Source organism: Nesoenas mayeri, assembly GCF_963082525.1.
Source record: "Nesoenas mayeri genome assembly, chromosome: 4".
In the NCBI taxonomy this organism is placed as follows: domain Eukaryota; kingdom Metazoa; phylum Chordata; class Aves; order Columbiformes; family Columbidae; genus Nesoenas; species Nesoenas mayeri.
The window spans coordinates 58,962,533-58,984,792 of NC_137540.1; the positions used below are offsets into that span (position 1 = coordinate 58,962,533).

A 22,260-nucleotide genomic window follows, 5' to 3' on the forward strand; every position below is an offset into this window, starting at 1 on the left:
AGATCCCTGATCTTGAGCTATTACTGTATCAAGAAAGTGTAGCCTTTTCACTAGCAAAGAAGATAATGCAAAAGCATGCAGTAAAAAGGGGGGCGGCAACACAACAGCTTTTTTTCCTCTGTTTTTCTGTCTGGAAGGTGGTCAGACATTGCAGATACCCATGCACTGCTCTCCCATGGGTTCTGCTCCTCGGGGCCTGCATGCAATACAGCTGCTGTCACAGCAGCCTGATGGGGACAAACAAGGGTTTTTTTGTTTCTAAGTACTATCCAAATTCTAAAGTAAAATGTTTTCCTCTGTGGCTTGTAGTAATTTGGGAGTCTTTGAGATGAAACTCTGCTGAACCCTCAGTCCACTTTCTCCAGCTTATCTTTCCTTGGGCAAACCTGTCTGTGTGACGATCTGTACAGGTAATGACTTACCCAACCAGCTTTGGATGTTTTCTGGTTTTTATCTTCCCAAAGTAAGTTATGCAGAGAGAGGGCCTCACTCAAGTAATACGTTTTGTGGACCCTTTGCCTTTCCAAGATGCTCAGTTGCTGTTACAGCATTTTCCTTGTGTGTTTTGGGGGGTTGGCACAAGTTTTCATGTTAAGCTGGATGTTCTCCTTATTAAGTTTTGAGCTGAGCCATTAGTGTGTTTCTTCCCCCTGGTCCAGACTTGTTTCTTTTGCTGTAGTGCACTGATGTTCTCCCTAACATCTGCTACACATTGTACAGGTATTCTGTGGCTTTCTGGTAGGAAGGTACATCTGGCACAACTATCCTTGTTCTGTTGTGGCCGTTCACTACTGCCTCTGTGTTAACTTTCCCTGGAGGACTCCATTCTGGAATGCCACTAATAAGTGAGCAAATATGATGGAGACTTTTTCAGTGCAAAAAAAAATGGCAAAATCACTAAGTTCCAGGAATGCACAAAATGAGCCTCCCCTTATTTATATTGCTGTGACTCAAATACTCTTGACAAGCAGTTTCCAGTCTTCTTCTGCCAGCTGGAAGCTCAGGTGCAAGTGCTTTGGGACAGGAGCTGTGTGCACTGTTGGTGTCCGTGAAATGTTGTGCCCTGCTTGGAGGGAGAGGCTGGTGTTGCTCGTTGGAGCCCTGCCCATGGGCACTCTCTGGCCTGGACAAATGAATTAATCCCTGTGCATCAAATCCCCTGCTATAAAGTGAGGATTATAATCCTCCTTTCTTGGTATTGTCTGTTTGAACTGTGAGTACTTTCTGCAGATACTTTCCATTATGATGTGACGGGAGATCATTCAGTGCAACAGGGCTGTTGTCTGAGTAGTGCTAAAGTAGCACTTAACCAGGAGAAATTTAAATTGCAGGAGATGGATAGTAAGGTTAATCATCATCATGGAGATGGAGCATTATTTTTGCTGCATGACTGTGGAAGGAAAGGCTGAGAAAAAAGTAGCTAAAGTGACTGAGTGCATATTTTCAAAGACAGGGCTTGTTCAGCAGCCAGGTGACAACAGACATGTTGTTTATTTGACAGAGAGGCTGTGAACTTAACTCCTGACTCAAAAAGAAAACTTGTTTCCCAAATGAAGACATATGGAGGGTTTTAATGGCAGTTGCAAGACATGTGGCTAGGTTATGCCTCTATGCGTGATCTTATAAAGGCACTGGGTATATATCTGGTGAGGGAATCTGTGAATTCCACCACTATTTAAGAGTGAAAACATTTCTCACCCTGAAAAGAGAGCAAAAGAAAAATTGTGTCTGAGAGGACAGGCCCTGCCAGCTCCACAGCAGTCAGATACGATGCCGGCCCAGCAAGGGAAGGAACTTCTGTTCAGCTGCATGGTTGGGTTTTAGCTTGACCTTGCCCAGCTGTGCCTTAGGTCTTTAAAAGTTGGTCTTACTCAAGGTATGGGTTTTAAATTATATTAAAAGTCACAGTAAAACCAGGGAGAGGAAAAAATACTTGGAAAACATGCTAAAATACATAACTGAATCAGCTTCCATTTGGTACCCTTCTTACAGGAATCACTCAGGTACCCAGACTGGTGTAGGACATGGTGTGAAAGGCAGTGGGGGGAAATTGGTGAGCAGAGGCACTTGCTGGAGGACTCTCTGATGTTCCCGATCAGAGCTGGTACAGGGAGTGCCCACGGTGGCATCACCTGCAGAAGCGCAGAGAGTGGAGGCAAGAACAGCAGCGGGGACGTTACACCGCGTGGCTGATTTCTGCAGTGATGTCTTTCAGACTGACTGTGTAGCACAAGTGAAATGGATGAGAGGGCTGAGAAAATTTGTGCTTCGCTTTGGAGTTTCATTGTTTTGATATCTTCTTATTTTCAGTGAGAAGCAGATAAACGGGTATCCTGCTTAAGATCATAGAATCATAGAATGTCTTGAGTTGGAAGGAACCCACAAGGATCATGGAGTCCAGCTCCTGTCCCTGCATATGACAACACCACAGTTCACACCATGTGTCTGAGAGCATTGTCCAGTCTCTTCTTGAACACTGTCATGACTTAAAAAGAACTGCTTGTAGCTGTTAAAAAAAAAAAAAAAAGCGCTCATTTTATGTGTTTTAAAGTTGAGGTGGCTTCATTAAAGACTGGACTGTAGGATCTTGTAGTTTTACCCCAAAGAAAACACTCATAGTTCAGCTGGCAGGGAACAACATCAGACTGTGCAGCTGTGCCTGTATGTGTGAGTCCTCTTGCAGCACCAAAAAACATTTGGTTTTCTTCTAAAGTTCTGGGCAGTGAGCTAAAAATGTCTCACTCAAATACGCATTTTGGAATTTCAGAATTAAATGTAATAAAGCAGATTTTTATTTTTACTCTCTTTTGATGAGACACGCAATGAGAAAGTGAGGACGTGGCGTTAGAATATCTTTTGATTTGCTATTTGCTATGAGTTAAACATTTATATTTCAAAGAAGCGTTTGTACCTATACCGGGTGTTTGGCAAATCCAACAGCTCATTAGATGTTAACAATAGCAACGCTGCTAAATACAAAGGATTCATAGGCAAAGTACCCCTCAGGCTATATCTCTGAGAGAAAATGTGGCAAATAGAATCAGAAACTAATTAAATAGTCAGCTAAAGCGAGCATAACTTTAAAAAGCTCTAAAACTACCAAAAATGGAAACATATTACAGTTATCTGCATTCACAGTGCAGAACAAGTTTGGTAGTATTTAAGATAATTCTCTAGTGCCTGCTATTTTTAGTCCAAGGGTAAGCTTCTGTAAGAGCCTTTCAGCGTTGCATCCCTTTAACCTGGCCTAACAAGCTAAGCCAGTAAGCTGTCTGATTTCCGCCTTAAAGGAGGCAGAGAGATAGCTAAAACAAACCATTTGTGGTGAAAACACTCAGGCTAGCTTGTCTTAAGAGCTTTCTTCGTATAGATTTTATTTTGGTTTATTTTCCAAACACCTCACTATTAAGCATTGCTTGTCGGAGACCAAAATGTCAGGCTTTGCTGTTTGGAAATTGTAGAAGCGCAGGAATGAAAAGGAGGATTTTATAGACCCAGCCTAATGGAAATAAACGTCCTCGTGTTGCCACCGGTGAAACCCAATCAGGGCTGTTTAGGCTATTGATATCCATGCGTCTGAGGAAAAAGGAACATATTTAGTTTTTCTCGGGGAAGGAATGGCAGACATAAAGGGTCTGATTTGCCTTCTCGCTTACATTTAATCTGTCCTGGTTTAACTCCATTGACTTCGCTGGGTGACGCTTGGTTTGTGCTGCTCTGATCCAGGGGAGTTGAGCTGGGGCCAGTGTTGCGCTGCCGGGGCTGCCGGGGCTCAGGTCTGGGGCACCTTTGCTGTTGAAAAAGGGGCAAGGGCACATGCAGCTGTAAAACACTGTGGTTCTCCTTGCATGCTGGTGCTTTGGAGTGCTTCAGGTGGATAAAACCTTGCAATATATTTCATTTACAGATAGCTCTTTTATACTGGAAATACTAGGTGGATTCCACCCCCACTCCCTACTTTATAGGATAAAATGCAACTGTATTTACTTTCTTCTCTTTCCCCTTCTCTTTTCTCTCTCTCTTTTCTTTTCTTCCCTCCAACCCCACCAGTCTCTGATGGTGTGTGATCCTGACATGTTTACAAAACAGGATTTTATTGCTACCTAAACACCAGTGGCCGCACCCGCTCCTCTCAGCCAGCTGAGCAAGGCTTCAGCACAGTATCCTGCCCTCTGTCTGAAATAGCTGGAAATGTCAATTTAATAGGATTTTGCTTCCCAGGACAATGAATCAGGAATGCTGCTCTTTCATCTTGGGCTGTTCCTAGTCTGCATCTCCCTTGCCCTCTTTCTTTGTCCTCATTTTGGGTGCTGATAGAGCAGGCCAAATGTCTTAATACAATGGGAGGCCATCTGAGCCAAGAAAACCTAGGCTGTGTTGAAGCCAGTGACCTGCAGGGTCCCACCTCTGGTTTACTATTCAAATAGCTGCAATTTAATGGCTATTCCTGAGGTCAGGTATGTCCTGTGTGGTTTTGGCTGTGCATCTAGCGGCTGCAGAGGCTTGAATTATAACTTGGGTTAACTTCAGTAGGAATAACTTTGAAACTGAAGATGCACTGACATGAGCACATATGTCAGAGCATTTCCAGTAGGAAAGGATGTTCATGAGCGCAGTTTCTACTTCATTGTGGGCAAGATGCACCCAAGCCACATTTGAACTCAACTGCTTAGTCGTAGCAATGTAGCGCTCAGCTGAAAAACTCACTTGGTAAGTAGGAAGAATCGGCTCTTACTGGCCTTGGGCTGGACTGCTGTTAGTCACAGGCCAGGCTGTTCCACGTAACAAGTATGCAGGAGCTGCTGCTCTCAGTTTCAGCATCAACATACCCAACGAGCAGAGGACCAGGGCCCCAGCTGGTATAAATCTGCATAGCTCTGTTAAAAGCCATGGAGAGGCCCTAATTTACAGTGGCTGAACATCTGGACCCAAGTTCTTTTGGTTACTAGCTGGATTAAATAGAAGTACCCAGAATTATTTATTTTAGGTTCTGTGGCAGCATCTCAAAGCCCAATTGTAAATCAGGACACTATTGTGAAAGGGGTTGTGTGAAAACATAACAAAAAGACAGTCCCTGCCTAAAGGAAATTGTGGCCTAATTAATAATGGTACTTAGTGCATTAATAGGTACAGCTGGACTTGACTGCTTGTTATGGGTCATTTTTAAAGATACAGGGCAAAAAAAAGATGCCTAGATTCATTTTCACCATTTGTGATGAAAAAGGGACCGGTTAACATCAAAGCCTCACAAAGAAAAATAGAATCTTTTACGTTGTACAGACGGAGCGCTGGTGATCAAGAGCACACTTTTAAAGGACTAGCAGAGAATGAGCAATATGTTCAGTTTCGACTAAGAAATAAATAGAAGAGAGGCAACTGTGGTGGTAGCTGTAGCATGCAGCACAGTATGCATGTGCTACATAACTCTCCGAGGCTCACTGAGGGTAAATGAACAAGGTAGCTTTACCATAAACTAGCACGTTAGTTTTACATGTTAGTGGCAACCCCATTTTATCAACATTATCTATGGAGACTAGTAAGTTCCAGGAAACTTAGAAATGAGGCAACAGCCGATGAGCTCTAGAGGAGGCTTTGCAAAAGATAGCTCTTCAGTGATCTTTATATTTTTTTTTAAGGTTTTTGGTTTTAAAATCACCATCTCTAGTTTATGATTCTATTCGCAGACACAAAATTGCATTGAAAGAACATTAAAGTCTTGGCACCTAGTGACAAATCAAGGAAATACATAGTTAAGGATATTATGAGACATCTAAACGAATCCAAATGCTTAACTGGCGGAAAATTCAGACGCATCTCCTCATCCTGAAGAGTGTCCTTGGTGGTTGTAGGGGTTTGCCAGGATGCCCTGTTCAGTTGCTGCTTTTTGAGCCGAGTGCTTATTTGCCTGCTGGGATAAGCTTACATTTTGTTTTCATGGGACTGTAAAAGCAAACTGAAAAGCCTGGCAAAACGTACCAGTGACCTGTGCAGTGTTAAACCCTATACCTCTTAGCACCTTCCTTACTCTGGCATCTCCACATTCTCACTTGGTGCTTCATTAAAAAGGAAACTTTTATTGCTCACAGCCTGGGATGCTCATGGTACAGGTACCTGGGCTGTTCTCTCAGCTGAGCATCTCCTTAGATACAGGAATGCCACTGAGGTTTTTTGAAATTTCTTTAGCATGGTAAGAGTAGAGCCCACATATCTACTTTTTTTTCCCCCTTCATAGTGATTTCCTCAGGGGTTTTTTTGGGTTTTTGGTTTTTTTTTTAGGGCTAACATCTGCTATCTTAATTTATTTTACCTAGCTAAACCACCTCTGTAAATGGTATGTGTGGCACTCAACACATCTGCTGGTACACAGCCATTGCTGTGACACTAAAAGACAGGAGTATAGCTACGTAGGTAAAACAGATAGAGTAAATGCATCTTTGTCCTTGTAAACAAGTTTTTGTGTTGTGCCTGTATAAACTCTTTTAGCCAGCTCAGACCAGATAGCATCCATACACTTAGATCACAATAAAAAATGATGGGAAGCCCAGATGTATTAATGATGTACAGATCCATTCATGCTGCAGGTCTAAGGAGAACTGGTATTTTTCTTCCCATGAAACATGACTTGTATTTGTCGTACCTGTTCAGCAGGCATGGTGGGTAGGTTTGATGAAGCTGAATGTGCTGAAAAATTAAAACATTGTAAAAAGCATTTAATGAAGTTGATACTTTACAAATGCTAATTTTCTGGTCAAATCAAATTCTAATTTTCTAACAGTAAAAGCACCAGATAGAAGTGTCTTATTTTGCAGTTTAAAAAGGAATTTTTGAGTGTGTGTTCTGTTTGCACAAACACGTTTCCACATAATTGAACGAAATTTAGAAGTATATGTAAACTCTTCTCTGCTATATTGAATATAATTTTAGCCTGAAATTTATTTTTGTGTGGTCATAAATCTCTAGAAAGAAGCAGGGATTATGATAGGCATCCTGACGCATCCAGTGTAATTAAAACTAAAGCAAATGCAACACTGAAGTGGAGAATGAACAAAAGCAACAAGATTATGCTTTATAGTTGGCAAAGGAAGGGTCTATGCTACCACTCAAGTGCATTTTTTAGAAATGTCTGTCATTAGCAAGAGGAAAAATAAGTTTTTACGTCCATTACATGTGTGAAATAATCATCGCAAAGTATATGTAGCTCTTTTTTTCCCTGAACATGCCATGCTGCCTAACAAAGGTATATGAGTGTTGAAAAATTTTATGTCGATGCATAGAGGGATTAGTGTGGGTACCATAAATCAAGCAAATAAATAAATCTGAGCAAGCAGTGTTTGAATTTGGACTGAAATACTGCTGACACTGTCACTCAAAGCTCAGCCACAGGGAGAGTCCCAAATATCTTCCTGACCTGATGCTGTAGCCTGCAGCCTTCTTGCCCCCTCTTCCCTCTTTCTGCAGTACCCATTCCTTGTTGGAGCTATGGATTGGGACCTTTGGTTGGGAACCATGACTCTCTGCCCTCCAGTATATTTTAAGTGCATAATAATAAAAAATACCTGTCTGGGTTGTTGCTCAGGACCATATCACGTGCATGAACAACTGATTGTCTGTAAAAGGGACGCTACTGCTGGCAGCCAGCAGTCACCTCCCCGTGTCCTTTTCTGGCCATGTTGCACATTGGAGGAAAACTTTCTTTTTTCTGTTGCTCTTCATCAAGCTCTTCCCTTTGCACTTCTGCCCTTTTCATGCTCCTGTTTCTTCCTAACAAAGACTTAGGTAGAGTTTTGTGCCTCGGTGTGGAGCTTTGCCCAAACCTGACCCGCCATGGGTTGGACAAGATGTGCCAGGTCTCCTCTCCCTGCAGCTCCTCACCCATGAACACCGCATCGTCTTCACCAGCCCTGGGCAAGGCAGCAGGACAGTGTGTCCATGGTGTGCCTCAGTGCTGTGGGAAAGCGGTTCCTGGTAAGAGGTTTGGTAATGTTTTTACAGTGTCAAGTCCTGTACAAGTTAAAAAGCCCCTCTGGTGAGCTAACCCAACACAGGTAATGCATTTATTTAGTAATCAGAAAATTAGCCTATGTAGTCAGTAAATGTTGAGGCCCAAACTGCTGATAAGATGGTTTGCTTTCAGGTGTTTTCTCAATATAGTGCTCAGCATCAAGTATAAATTGAATAGAGTGACCTTTTGATACTGAGTCAAACTGACCATGTTTCCAAAGATTCTGTGGTTGCAATTACTATAAATTTTTGATACTGGGTCTACTACCAGTGCTCTGATTCCAGCATAGCAATATCTTATCATTGGTCCCCTTTACACAGTCAGTGGCATGATAGCTTGCTTTTAGATTATTTTTTGTTTTCTCTTTTCCCCAGAATCAAAGATTACTATCATACGGGGGAAGGATGCAGTTTACACAAATGAAATGGAAATGGCTTGCAAAACATGAATGAATGTTGGTTGGAAGATGTAAAACAGGTTACAGGTTGCTAGCTGGATTCTCAGTTTGCCAGATGAATAAGTCAATTAGTAGCTCTTCAGTTTATTAGAAACTTAATTGCCAGGCTGTAATGGAAACTTCTGAACTGCAACAACTTGTTACAAGCAATAAAAAAGTGGCTTTGTGGTAGAAGAATATTTAGTAGGCTTTTTTTTTGTTTTAGCAGGCTCTTTTAAACTGACATGTTTAGGTTATAGCAGAAAGGTTAGATTTTTCACCTGAAAAGATAGACCATCTCACAGGAGCTGTGGTGGCATTACTGCAGGTGATGAAGGGCACAATCTTGAAGAAAACTCTCTTTGCAAATCGCTTGTACCATGGATTTACATTGTGATGGCTTAATCCCAGATGCTTGACAGAAGTTTTATGAAGTCTGGTGAGCATGTCTTCTTTTAAAAAGAGAGAGTAACCTGAGTTCAGATACCAAGAATAAAGAGGAGAACCTTTTGAGACTAGAAATATATGCCATGTTGAGTATATGAGTAATCATAAGTATTGTTAATTTTATGTCATCGTACCCTGGATAAGGGAGGAGGGGAATGTATGCTGCGGCTGTTCCCATCTCCTTCAGCCTGCGGACCTTGCGCGGGTCCTTCCTGCGGTGCTGTAATGTCCCTGGGAGTGATGCTGGGAGGTTATTCCACTCCATGGACCTGGCTCTGAAAGTTAAGCACTGCAGTACCTGCATTGTGTGTAATTACACTGTTTGTTTAACATTGTTTTGGGGGAGAGTGGTGTGGCAGAGCCAGGTCTGTACAATATCCAGAAATCCAGCTGCAGTAAAGCTTTTACATGAATAGGGGGACATGGTCAGTCCTAGAGATGAGATATATTCACAGGCTGTATGTTGTGGAGTGTGACTGCCAAAATCAGAAGGCACGCTCTGCATTCAAGTGGTCTTTGCCTACAGGGGCATGTGAGGAGTACGAGTGTAGCTGTCTCCTTCAAGAATAAGAGAAGATCTCTTATTTCTTCCCATACCCTAAAGGCATTTGCACAGGGGTGGTGATAATTAATCCCCACATTTATACTACATATAAAGAAACCTGGCTGTAATTTTCTCCTAGTGGGACTCCATTTTGTTTTTAAAGATAATTGATAGCTCTGGACTTAAGCATTTCAATTATGGGAGTGTCTCCTGGGGACCAGACTAACAGACCTTGGAAAAACGTTCTAATGCAAATGCATCATGTGGATTTTTACTGTAAGACAGCTCAGGATGCCTGAGGATTTGCAAAGGAGTTGAACAGTAAAATAAAAGCTGAAATACTTCTCAAAATATATAATGGCATGGGACTGGTTGTGAGGAGGTAGAGTGGATCAAGTGGTTCCCCTCTTGGACCATTGATTCCTTTTTGGCCCGGGGAGAAAATACTGCCAGCTACAGCCAGCTCTAAGTTGAAGGAAGGAGAAGGAGGCACTTGCCTTGGACAGCAGATTGAGAAGGCAGCAAAATCACCATGACAGCACTATCTGCACCAGTGCTGTGGCAGGTTGGCTCCTTCTGCTCCAGACACGGGAAAACTTGGGCTGTAATTCTTCCCTTTCACTGTCCCTGACCTCAGCTCTCGTTTTTCACCAGCAGGAGCAGGAAGACCAGCCTGCATCCTGGTCCCTGCCTTCCCTCTGCCTCCCTGCGCTCCTGCCCAGCCTGTAGCTCCTGAGCTTGGTTGTGGGGCCAGGGCTGAGATACCGCCTGCCCCTACTGCAGGTTTGTTGACAGGAGGTACTCAGGGCTGGGGTGGTGTTGGTGAGCTTTTCAGGGCCTCTGCGTCCCTATGTGCAAAATAGGGCAAATCTATACTCCTCATTTCTCTTAGTGGCGTGAATCTTAAGGATGTTCTTATTCCAAAATGCGTCATTAAGGAATTAAATCCTGTTGGAAGTCCCAGATGTGCTCACAAGGCCTTTTTTGTGCTTTCGAAAGTAGTACCATAATGTATTAGTATTTTTAGAGCACTTGGATATTTTAAGCTGGAGGGAAATCTTTTATTTTCTTTGTTAATAGTGCTATGAATAGATCTTAGGCTACTGAGGAGAAATGAGTCGATATGTTGAAATGGTGATCCCTCATGAGTTCAAATGTACACCTGGCTGCTCTGAATTGCTTGCTGAGCTGGGCTGCTGGAGTGGTGACAGCTTCTACCAGCTGTGGATCTGTCCCAAAGTTTCCTGGGCTTTTTACAAAGATGTGGCAAGCTGCCACTACTCCCAGCTCCTCGGGGCTGTGGATTAATGCCACAGTTTAGACCCTGATCTTTCAGTATGAATCAAGATGGTCCCCATACACCATTCAAATTATCAATAAAGAAACTTCAGAGCAGCAGCATCATTCATTAGCTGATTTCACTCCTTGAGATACAGTAAGCAAAAGCTGTGCATGTGATCATCACAAATGAAAGGCAGAGGGAATCAACCAGAGGGAAAATGTTGGAAGGTACTATTAACATTTGGAAAAGCTTTTCTAAATGATGGGCTTGACCCTTTTCTGGGGTGAATCAGCATACCCAGGCTGACTGTGAGAGAGCTACAGCAGAGTCTTGTGTCTGGACCTCTGCAGAGTGGCTTCAAGGTTTTCAAGAAGGGTGTTGGAGTATATGAAAGATAAGAGGGCCGAGTCTTCGTTACAGCTCAGTCTTAGGCACCTGCAGTGGGATTGCTGACAAGCAACGTGTATTACAGACACAAATGCTAACTGTGAGGTTGAACACGGCTCCATCAGTAGGCAGAATAAGCAAAGGGGAAAGAATTATCAGGGGTAGAGGATTTAAATACCTTTGTGTGGGTAAATTATCAACTCATTTCTTATAGCTTTTTGCTGGCCAAAGAGAGAATATCTCTGGAGGCATTTTACTGAATACAGAAACCCAATTAGAATAAGATTATTACACAACTAATAAAGTGTTTTCAGATAGAGAATTCTTTTTAGTGCTGTAGAAATGTTAAAGCGTTTTAGAGCAAAACATGTAAAAGCAGAGAAGAGAGCAGTTAGAAACTTTCCATTATCTTTAGGCTCCTGGATCTCTCATTTTTTGAGGATCAGTTGATGTTCTGTCAGCTTACAGTGCTAGCCGGCTTTCCTCATTGTGTTTGCCTGTGCACAGTGACACCGATGCCAAATTTTATTTATTTTCAGAGCTAATGTCATTCTGGATATACAAGGAACATTTGCTGTTAGAAACACTGAAGTGTGTGCATTCAGTGGGGTACTGTGGTTCCTTCCCTTCTGCTGGATGGAAGTCTACAGGGGTCAGAAAACCTCTTGGCCCCCATGTCTTAATGTTAAACTAACAACCTAGGGTGTGAAGAAGTTCACACGGTTTGGCTGGGAAGTGATGCATAACTGCTTCTGAATTAAAAACATCCATTAGTTAGCAAGATGCAGTCATTACGAATTGTTTTCATAAGTGTTTAATAATTGCAGGCATTTGCCATGCAGCTCTACGTTCCAGATCAGCCTCCATCCCTTTTTCTTACACAATGTAGTTCATTTAGATGGTCTAAATACTTAGGATCTCCTCCTTTATAATAAGCACATGCTTTCAGTGTGACCCTGCTTAGAAGTTAGGGGCACGGCAGCATGGGATACTGAAAGCCCACGGCGCTTCCTCTGAGCTCAGTGGAGATCAAAGGTGCTCAGCTCCTCCTGACCCACCGAGCCTGTGCGACGTGCGGGTTGGATGCCAGTCTGAAACAAGAGCTTCTCTGGTGATGCTGCTGAAACGGTGCAAGAGCCTGCATTTGGCCATGGTGCTCCTGCTCCCCAGTGCTGTCAACACCAAGACTCAAGTTGCGACTGCAAAGCAGAAAGCTGCTGCTTCGCTCATTATTGCACAGACGTTGATGTAGCCGACCATCTCTCCCTCCGCATCTCCCCTCAGCACCATTTCTGCTGTATCTAATAATTGTGTTTCTTTATAAACAGTAATTTAGGACAATTAGGAGCAATAGCAGAGTTAAACCTTTGAAAGGTTATCTCGCAATGTCATTTTCTTGACTAATGTGTTCCTGCTGCCATGTCATTTGTGAATAGACATGTGTTAGCCAGCTAGTGTGCTTCATCTGTGGTGACTTTGATTTATTTGCTCTGTAAATTGGGACTGAAGCAATAATGGAAAGTGACATTAATTGTTTAACAGAGTCCTCTTTGTCACATCCTGTGCTTTCTCTGGGGTGTTTGAATGTTGAAACTTGTACAAAACTAATTGAAATTGCTGTGATGAGGACCAGTGTCCACTCAACTTTCTGTTCTTGAATGTCAGCACACTTGAATGTCTGTTTAAAGCACGAGAGCTGAGCAGCTAACAGCAAATATCAGGGTTTCTTCTGGCATGCTGTTATTAAATAAGGCATTCCCCGTTAGAAATAGTAACACTTCCAGCTTTGTTGTCAGCTTTGTAAGCTGCAAGGCTCAGTACGGGGGGGCAGTGGTGCACCCCACCAGCTGGACTTGCAGGAGAACTTCCCGGTGCGGGGCTGGGGATCAGGCAGGCAGAGCCCCCCAGTTTCCCCAGGGCTGAGGGCTGGTTCTCACCATCCCACCACCTGCAAGCGCTTTGAAATGCCGCTGGAAAAAAGTCAGTGCTCTGTTACATCGCAAAGCGCTTTTTCACCTGATAACGCCTTTTTGTACTCTTCTAGAAGTGACACTATGATTTCATCTTTGCATCTCAAAACGTAGCTGTGAAAAGCTGCATTTGGAGCACAGTTTTATTTGCAAGGTGGCTTCCCTCTGCTTTCCATACTCTGCTCACTGAATTATCACAGCACTGTGCATATGTCTGCGTGGTATGGTGGAAATCACCAGATACCCAGACTTACACTTACTGTCTCAGTGGCCAAGCTCCTTTTGGCCTTTTAAGTAATTGCTTCTCCTTAGCATTAGCTTTGCCTGAGTGTTTATTTGTTTCTTGGGGATGATGCTGTAAGCACCAGGACAGTCTGTGCTCTGCCATAGCTTCCTAGCTGGAAGACAGAGCTTTTCTGTAAGAAGCCGTGAGGTGTGATTTGGCAGAGAAGCCTGGCAGGAGGAGTTATCTGTGTGGTTTATGAGCATCTCTGTTCAGACTCTGGTAGATACAGTATTATTGAAAAAAGCCATGCTATTGGGGATACACGGATTCACATGATTTTGGTTTTCTCTTCTGAGGTGTTACTGGCAATGATGTTTTTTTATTGACTTTTTAAATATTTTTTTTTCTTTTTTTTCAAAGGAACAGATTTTGTTTGTCTTACTGGTGTGTTCCTTGCTAGTTCACTTTTAAACTATGAGATTTGAACTTAGCTGAAATCTCTTTGCAGTGTGTATCTGGAGCGTGATGAACCACTCTGAAGGTGGTGGAAAAACTCCCAATTTGATATCCCTAGAATCAGTGAAAGGCTTTTCATTTACTTTAATAGCACTAGGATCAGCCTAGGAAACCTAGATAATTGATCTGTCAAGATCAATTTCCAGTCTTTCTGAAAAATAAATATAATGATTTTTACACGATTCTATTCCTTAGAACTCTCAGTACTCTAAAAATCTGTACCTTAATATACAGTAGGGACTATATTTCATTTAAAAAATTGGAAGGCATTTAAATTTACTCAATTTGACAAAATAAGTCTTGTTGCTGAAATAAGATATCTAATATAAATTAACATTACAGCCACATCTGATTAGGAATTAATCTACTTTTTATAATTGCAGTCTGAATTAGATAAATGCATACAATAGTTGCATTGAGCACTCAAACGACGTAACTGGAAAGGACAACTTCAAAGACAACCTGCCTAATACATTTTTTTAAAAGAAACCCAAGAGCTTGTCATTTACAATATGAGTCCTGATGGAGAGTCTGATGCTGAAATGCTCAGAAATGAGATGCTGCTCGTTGGGTTTGGAGCACGGATTTCCATGAGTGTGGAAGGGAGGCCCTTTCCCTCTTACAGCAAAGCCACATATGTGCACAAGTTTTTCCAGATTTCACTGGTGATTCATTTTGGTCTTCTGATGAGCTGTCTTATTCTCTGATTCTTGTAGTTTTGTCAGGTCAATTAATAGGTGTTCAGTGTTGAAAAGAGAAAGAAAGAGGCAGCCTGGGCTGACACCATCACTAGGTGTCAGCAGTTTAGACGTGTCCTGTAATACAATCCCTGGGTGATTACTTCTCATTGTTAACACTTGACTTATAAAAAAGTATTGTGGAAGAAAAGTAAACTAAAGCAATACACAGCGACTGCCAAAAAGTTTCTCCTGAACACAGAGATGGATCATTTTATTGCACTTAATGACGTCTTCTGAGATGCTGTTGCAGGTTGCCGTTTCAAGGGCTGATTTAATTGTGTTTTGACTGCTTTTTCACATACAGGGGCATCATTTTGTTCCTTTTCTCTTCTCACCTGGTTCTGCTTTTTTGTTTTGTCCACTCCCACAGAAGATAGATGAAGAGAGTGAGGCAAACTTGCTAGCCGTTCTCACTGAAACACTGGACAGCATCCCTGTGGATGAGGATGGGTTGCCTTCATTTGATGCACTGACAGATGGAGATGTGACCAACGAAAATGCCGCTAGCCCTTCCCCAATGCCCGACGGCACCCCTCCAACTCAGGAGGCAGAAGAGCCGTCTCTAGTAAGAACCCTTCCTACTGTTTAACAGGAATTGGATGTGCCTCTGGCTACCCGCTGCATGGGTATGATGTAGTCACAGTAAGGTCTGGACTTTTCATTTAGACTGAAAAGGAAAATCAAGTAAAGAACTGAAAATTAAATGGGGGAAAAAAGCCCCACCAGATAGCCATAAGATAATTAATAAGGGAATCTATTAAAAAGTGTGTTGAAGAGATTGTTTTTGAGATTCTTGTGCTAATGGCTGACACTTTTGCTTATAATTCTGTTCAAATAAGTCAGGGTAATGGCTTTTAATTCATATTTCATTTCTTGGGGCTCTTTCTGTATGTATGTTTAGACATCACTTTTGGGGATCTGTAAAGAAAGACCCTTTTAGTCTGGTGGGTTGTAGCCCTAATGTTGTGCCTTTAACATTGATTTGACCAGTAAGCACCAGCTTAGTACTAATCAGGGCAAGCCCAAACCTTGACTGAGGATGTGGGTGAAACCTTATATGCGTTTTGCTCAGTAAAACCGGTCAGAGACGCGATTCTGTTTCTGCTGAAAGCCCTTTATCACTGGCTTCTGCGGAAGCAGGGCCAGATACGTGCATCTTGATGCTGTATCCATTAGTCTGTTAAAGTTAACATCTCTCTTTGGATCAGAGGCCTCTCCTGTCAGACAGATTGCCAAGAATTTCATTTTGCCATGGATTTAGAAATCCAAGGCCCCTGTCATTTCTGCCTGCCCTGCAGTATACTGCAGTAAAGGGCGCAGAAATACACTGCCAAGCCAGAAGAAAATGAAATCTGTTTACTCCTGGGAATATCGAACCTTTCTTTCTGTTTGGTTGTAGTTTGCTTGCTGAAATTGATACAGCTAATTTTAAGTAACAGTAATTTAAGTAACAGTAATTTTAAGTAAGTAAAGTTATGCATCATTATGGATTAAAATGACTTACAACTTTACTCTTTTCCTTCCACCTCCCTTTCCCTATGTGTTTGTAGCTTAAGAAGCTCTTGCTGGCTCCAGCCAACACTCAACTAAGTTACAATGAATGCAGTGGTCTCAGCACACAAAACCATGCAAACGCTAATCACAGGATCAGAACAAGCCCTGTGGTTGTTAAGGTACAAACTTAATCTTTGTAATAACAAAACAAAAAAGAGTATAGCAAGGTCTTTAATGTTTACAGCAACTGAGCGAGCAGTAGATCTATATGTATTGTATTAATCTGCCTACTATCCTGCACCTCCTTTAGAAAAAAAAAATGAACAGATTATAGACTGGGTTGCAGAAGTTCACCTGAGCTCCTTTATGCTCTGAATATTTCATTTATGCTTTTTCTCTTGGCACAGTTCAATTGTAGTCCCACCGTCTGTTACTCTCACCTACTTTATTGATACACAGAGTAGTAGGGGGTACAGTAAAATTTGCTGATGGGCTGATGTTGCTTGTGAGATACTCCAGGATGCAGGACTGCTATTTTACCAGCTGTCTGAGCTTAGAAAAATGACACTGGATTCTTGACAAAAGACATATATCGGCCATTAATTGGATAGAATGGGGGCTCTGACATAATTCTGTTAGCAGGCAGTATTAAACAATGTTTGTCTTGCTGTTCACTGTAACTGAAAACGGAGCGTTTAGGGGTACTTAAGAGAGTTGTGAATACTGGGCTCAAGCGATCAGCAGCAAATTAAGGTTTAAACCAGCTTATTTTTTTGTTCACAGTAAAGGCGCTGTAGGGTCTTGTTAGTTACATGTTGCTGAGTAGGAACATTGAAATGTGGGAGAAATGAAATAAAAAGCTGCATAAATGTCATTTAGGAATTTTAAATGTAATTTTCTTTCCTTGTTCTGCAAACAATTATTCACAGCTCATAGATCTAGTACACTTAGACTGAACACTTCATTGAAAATCTCATCTCTTCAGAAAACCTATATCTATTCTGATAAGGTTCAGCTCCCTAATTTTAGCTTTTTTTTATTTTATTTTATTATGCTCTGTTTTTAAGACTGAGAATTCATGGAGCAATAAAGCGAAGAGCATTTGTCAACAGCAAAAGCCTCAAAGACGTCCCTGCTCTGAACTTCTCAAATATCTGACTACAAATGATGACCCTCCTCAGACCAAACCAGCAGAGAACAGGAACAGCAGCAAAGAGAAATGCACCTCCAAAAGGAAGCCTCATCTGCAGACTCAGACAAATCATCTGCAAGGTAGGTGTGGGACTGCAGAGCGCAGCTTTGGTACCAGCAGTAATGCTGAAATACCACGGCTCTGAATACCCTCGATACCTCTTCTGTTCTTTGGATTAGTATTGTAAATCCGGCATCTCTTCTGCATAGGGAGAATTTTAAAACAGTGTAATGAAGTTAGAATTAGTGTGCTAGATTTAGCTTTTAAGCAATTCTAATCCTGTCTCTATCACCCTGAAACTCAGAAAAGGAATCTCAGGGAGAAAAAATTTTAACAAATACCATATGTTAATATACCAAGTTAGCTGGAAATATTTATTCAGAGAGTACTGTACCACGAAGAAATCATTATAACCCTAAACAAGCTGGGCAGGCTGGTTCATTAGTGACTTTCTTTCTGGTTTTGCTAGTGTAAAACTGAAGGCATTGTTAACCTGCCACATAGTCCTTAAGAGACAATAAATAGTGCTCTCACTGCTACAGAGAAAGCAATAAATGTGTCATTCCTGTTAAAGCTGGAATGCTGGTTTGTAATTTTATTTTGTAAATAGTTGAAAGTTTAGCTGCCATGCTGATCTTTCTCTCTCTTTTTAGATTCTTTATGGCCAAAACTAAACAATTCTGTTGACTTTTAGTGTCCTCTGGTGCCTGAAGAACTGGTCTATATTACAACTACCTTCTTAGGCAGACGTGCAAGAGCTTAAAGACCCTTCTCTTGCTTTCTCTTCCCCTGCCTGTTTTCCCAAGATAAAGGAAAGCTGTAACAGCTTGCAAGCCCAAAGGGAGCTTTTTTAAAGTTACTATTACTTTAAAACACATCTGTGTATTTATATGTTGTACCAGCATTTAGAAGGCCAAGTGCCTGTCTCAGTCACATCACTGCCAATCCTGGATGACTCCACTGAAGTCAGTGGAAGTTATCCAGATGCAACAGAGATCAAGTTATGACCCTAAATGTGTTGTTCTGGTATTTTTAAAGCAGCAATTATAAACTGCATATGTTCTTTACTTGTCTTCCCCTCCCCCTGCTTTTTCTGCCCCCATCACATCTTATTTTTCACTCTTCATAGGAAGTATAAGCAAACTTAACAAAAATGATCTTACCTTCCCACCACTAAATCTCCTTTTCACAGCTGTGCATTCTGACATCCTAAGTATAGTTTTCCCTGTTATGGTCTTAAATTCTATGAACAATGTTCCTTGTAAGAAAGAAACCTAACTGCCCCTAGAGCTTCTTGGATGCCAGCTGCTACTCCTTCTGGATGGCTTCAGCAGTCTGCTTCACAGCAAAACCCAGACTGAACTGTTCTTGTAGAACCTGGGTGTCTGGCTGCAGTGGCACTGAAACATAGATTTGCCAGAGGTTATAGGGGGCTTTATTGATATGGTTGAGTGTTAAAGTGATACGTGATAAGGTATATCATGTATAACATGCTATATGCATCTGTAAGCTATACACATACATAGATGCATGTGCCCACACACATAAATACTGATTACAGAATCTTCCTATTCAGGTCAGAGCTCCATTTTTTCCCTATCTGAAGAAATTGTTTAGATTCAGTGTAGTGAAACAAGGCACATTGTTTTGTGGAAACAGCACGGAAGGAGAGGTCAGGAAAATCCAAAGGGACATACAGCTAACTTACTTGTGTTTAACAGATGGCTGTGACTTTGGTGATATTGCAGGTGAGTCTGTGGGCAGAGAGAAAGGACTCTCTTCATTAATTCCTGCAGTTTAATTCACAGGCTTCTGCAATATTGTTTTTTCATCAAATTTACCTCATACACCAATATATGACTTCAATATCAATGGATTTGCATATAATACAAATACAAGAATATAATGCTTTCAGCTTGGACAGCCAATTCATGCAGAGTCAACCTTGCAAATTTAACTAGTATTCGCAGACCTGCAGTTATTTGTTCATACATTTAATCAAAAGTATTAGAAAATTGGCTCCTTCTGTTTTAAAAAATAATTAAGGTCTTATATTTTCTTTCAAAGTTAGGGGAAGCTCACAAAGGATAAGTCAAATGGTATTTTCCTTTAGGCTTGCTGTTGCAAACATATTGCAAACCCACAGGAATGTCCACAAACCCATTCATGCCAAAGATCATCTGTGGTTTTGCATTGAAATTTGCCCATGAGGAAACTTAGTGCTTTTGAACATGAATGTTTTCATTTTACATGGACAAGCAACTTTGTGTGAACCCTTTTTAATAAGAAAAAAACCACACCACCGTAGACCTTGAAACTCTAATAAACAGGCACCATGGAAAATGATAGTGTCTTGGTTAAATATTTACACTATCAATAGCTGTATGTGAGGACAAATCCTTTGCAGGAATACTGTTTGGTCAAGCCCATGCCTAGCAATAAGAAAACTGATGGCTGTTTTGGTATGTGAATTTCTCAGTGTGAGAGCTCAGTGATATCTGCTTAAAAAATGCATACGAGTGTGCGATAATGCTTTGGTTCTGTGCTCATCTCCGGCAGATTTGCAGTGTGCCTCAGTGCTTCAGATTATACATACATATATATATATCTCAGAAAAAATGTATGTATATTCTGATGTGGGACTATTTTGTGGGACTAATGAAAGCTTGAGTGAGACTTTTTAGGGGCTTAAATGGCTCTTTCATATTCAAATTCCTTAGAAAACCTAAACTGGGTAAGAGAGGAAGCCTTTGTACAAAACTTTATTCCTGAGCCTTTTTATAAAGGATCTTTTTTTTTTTATTTAAGCCAGTTTCTCCTCTAGGTAGCCACTGGCAAATATGAGTGTCCCTAGATGTATATAAAATACACAAAAGATGTGCCAGGTTACATTCAGTCTTATAGCACCTGGTTTTATTCACAAATCAGTGGCAGTGCTGGATCAGACAAGTAACTCATTGAGGTGCATCTCGTCACTCCGGCGTTGACTTCTGAGGAAGGTGAACCCGAGGTGAACACCTGAGCTTCCATCTCTAACTTTCATATGGGGAGGAGGAGAAACAATATGCAGCTCTTGAGAATTGAGTTAATTTTAAAAAAAATGCAATATTACTTCAGGAATGCTCTAGAGCTTATAAAAGTAATCAATTTGCATATAAAATCCTTTAATGTGGATGAGAGCTCCAAGTCTGGAATGAATACGAAATACACAGTAGTGACACTCTGGACAAAAGATCTGCAGTGCAGGAGTGTTCAAGGGGAACATTTTGTCTTAAGTAATTAATTTGCAGAAGAGATCCCCTGCTGTTGTTCTTGGTACAATGCTTTCTGCGTTTAAACGTCAGTCTAACTTCTGAAAAGTAAAATTTGCAAGTAATATTATTCTTAATTTTTAAACATTTTACCAGCAATTAAATGAATCTTGGTTATATTACAATATCCTATCTATTGGCTTGCTTTGGGAAAATACAAGTTTGCATGAATAAAAGCTACAAAGACTTGTATTTTTATAGCTAGGGCTTTGTTTTTTGTGTATGTTTGGATTGTAGCGCTGAGAGCTTCAACCCCATTTTTAACCATCTGTGACTATGTCAGTGGCTTATCGTAGTTTGCAGGATAATTTGCAGAAATTTGGACTATAACTGGTTGGACTCTAGCCTCATAGAAACAACCTATTCTCGGTGTTATATATGAAATTGTATATTGTAGAAGTAAAATTAACTGAATATTCATAACGTTCTGTTACTTGATAGTTATTCTGCTGCTCCTTTTTCGAAATAAAACGTGAACTGTAGCCTAAATTAACTCTAAGAGAAGTAACATTTTCACAATGTATCCTGTACAGTTCTTCATTGATTTTTAACATGTACCACTCTTCTTGTGAAAGGTTCTTGGCATTTGGGTTGTGTACTGTATTTCAGAGGTACAGTAATTGGTGTAAATCATTGTTGAAATTTAGGTGCCCTTTTGGTACCAGTTATAAGGAATCAGGATGAGTCTCATTTATCTATCTAAGATACGCTGAAGTAGCTTGAAGTATCAGAGCTCAGCCCTAACTGACTAACATGGGATTCCAGCACCAAAATTAAAAAAAATAATAAAAATCTTTTTAGTATGTGTTACAGGGTGTTTAAATATTGCATAATTGTTTTCTTTTTTCCCTTCAGCCAAACCAACAAGTTTATCACTTCCATTGACACCCGAGTCACCAAAGTAAGTACTAAAAAGTGTAAACATTTATAAAAGGGAGGGGGGTTCAATAGATTTTGGCTACAGCAACTCCATTTCAGCTTGTTTTTATAAATGTGCCCTGTCTTCCAGTGATCCCAAGGGTTCCCCATTTGAGAACAAGACTATTGAACAAACCTTAAGTGTGGAACTCTCTGGAACTGCAGGTGAGAAATGGGGAGTGCTCGCTCTCCCATTAAGCATGGCTTGTGTGTGTGTTTGTACATTTTAATATAACACACGTACACCGAGATCTCTCAGAGGTCTCCAGTAGATTAACTTCAGTGCAGTCTAGCATTGACTTTTTATCCAGTTACTTGAGTAGAAATGTGTTTGAAAATATGTCTCCAAACCTACACAAGAGAGCATAATTTCTGGGAAAATATGAATGAAGCCATTTGTCTGTTATACTTCCCCATTTCCCCATAGATTTGTGTACTGCTGAGCACCATCTTTCAAAGACAAACCCCAAAGAAGAGAGTAATAGATGTTACAGATGGAAAACTTATGTCATCCAGTCTGTCTCCAGGCCGGTCTAGGGCTGTACATGACTGCATGTTTCAGTGCTTTGTCAATTCTAGATTAATATGTCACAAATAACAGCTTTCTCCTCTACCACTGAAAAACTATTCCATAGCTTAGAGGCAATTTTTAAAATTGATACTCATTTTATATTCTTGCTTCCTTTTTATATCTTCCATTAGCAAACTTCACACAACCTCCCTTTATCCTCCTGCTTTCAGATCCCTGGTGTTTGTACCTTTTGAAGATTTGTAGATTTTTTTATCATGTGCTGG

At 41.0% G+C, this 22,260-nt stretch overlaps 1 protein-coding gene across 4 annotated transcripts in view; it reads left to right on the forward strand.

The window, feature by feature from the left end:
- The window catches only part of PPARGC1A (PPARG coactivator 1 alpha), a gene marked incomplete at both ends in the record, with an annotated part of 360,763 nt that overhangs the window by 316,934 nt on the left and 21,569 nt on the right, over nucleotides 1-22,260 (forward strand). For all 4 annotated transcript variants that reach the window (XM_080344250.1, XM_080344251.1, XM_080344252.1 and 1 more), the window contains 5 exons: nucleotides 14,921-15,115; nucleotides 16,101-16,223; nucleotides 17,112-17,316; nucleotides 21,403-21,448; nucleotides 21,557-21,630. In XM_080344250.1, coding sequence (XP_080200376.1) covers nucleotides 14,921-15,115; nucleotides 16,101-16,223; nucleotides 17,112-17,316; nucleotides 21,403-21,448; nucleotides 21,557-21,630 — 643 coding nt within the window. The remainder of the gene's footprint in view (nucleotides 1-14,920; nucleotides 15,116-16,100; nucleotides 16,224-17,111; nucleotides 17,317-21,402; nucleotides 21,449-21,556; nucleotides 21,631-22,260) is intronic.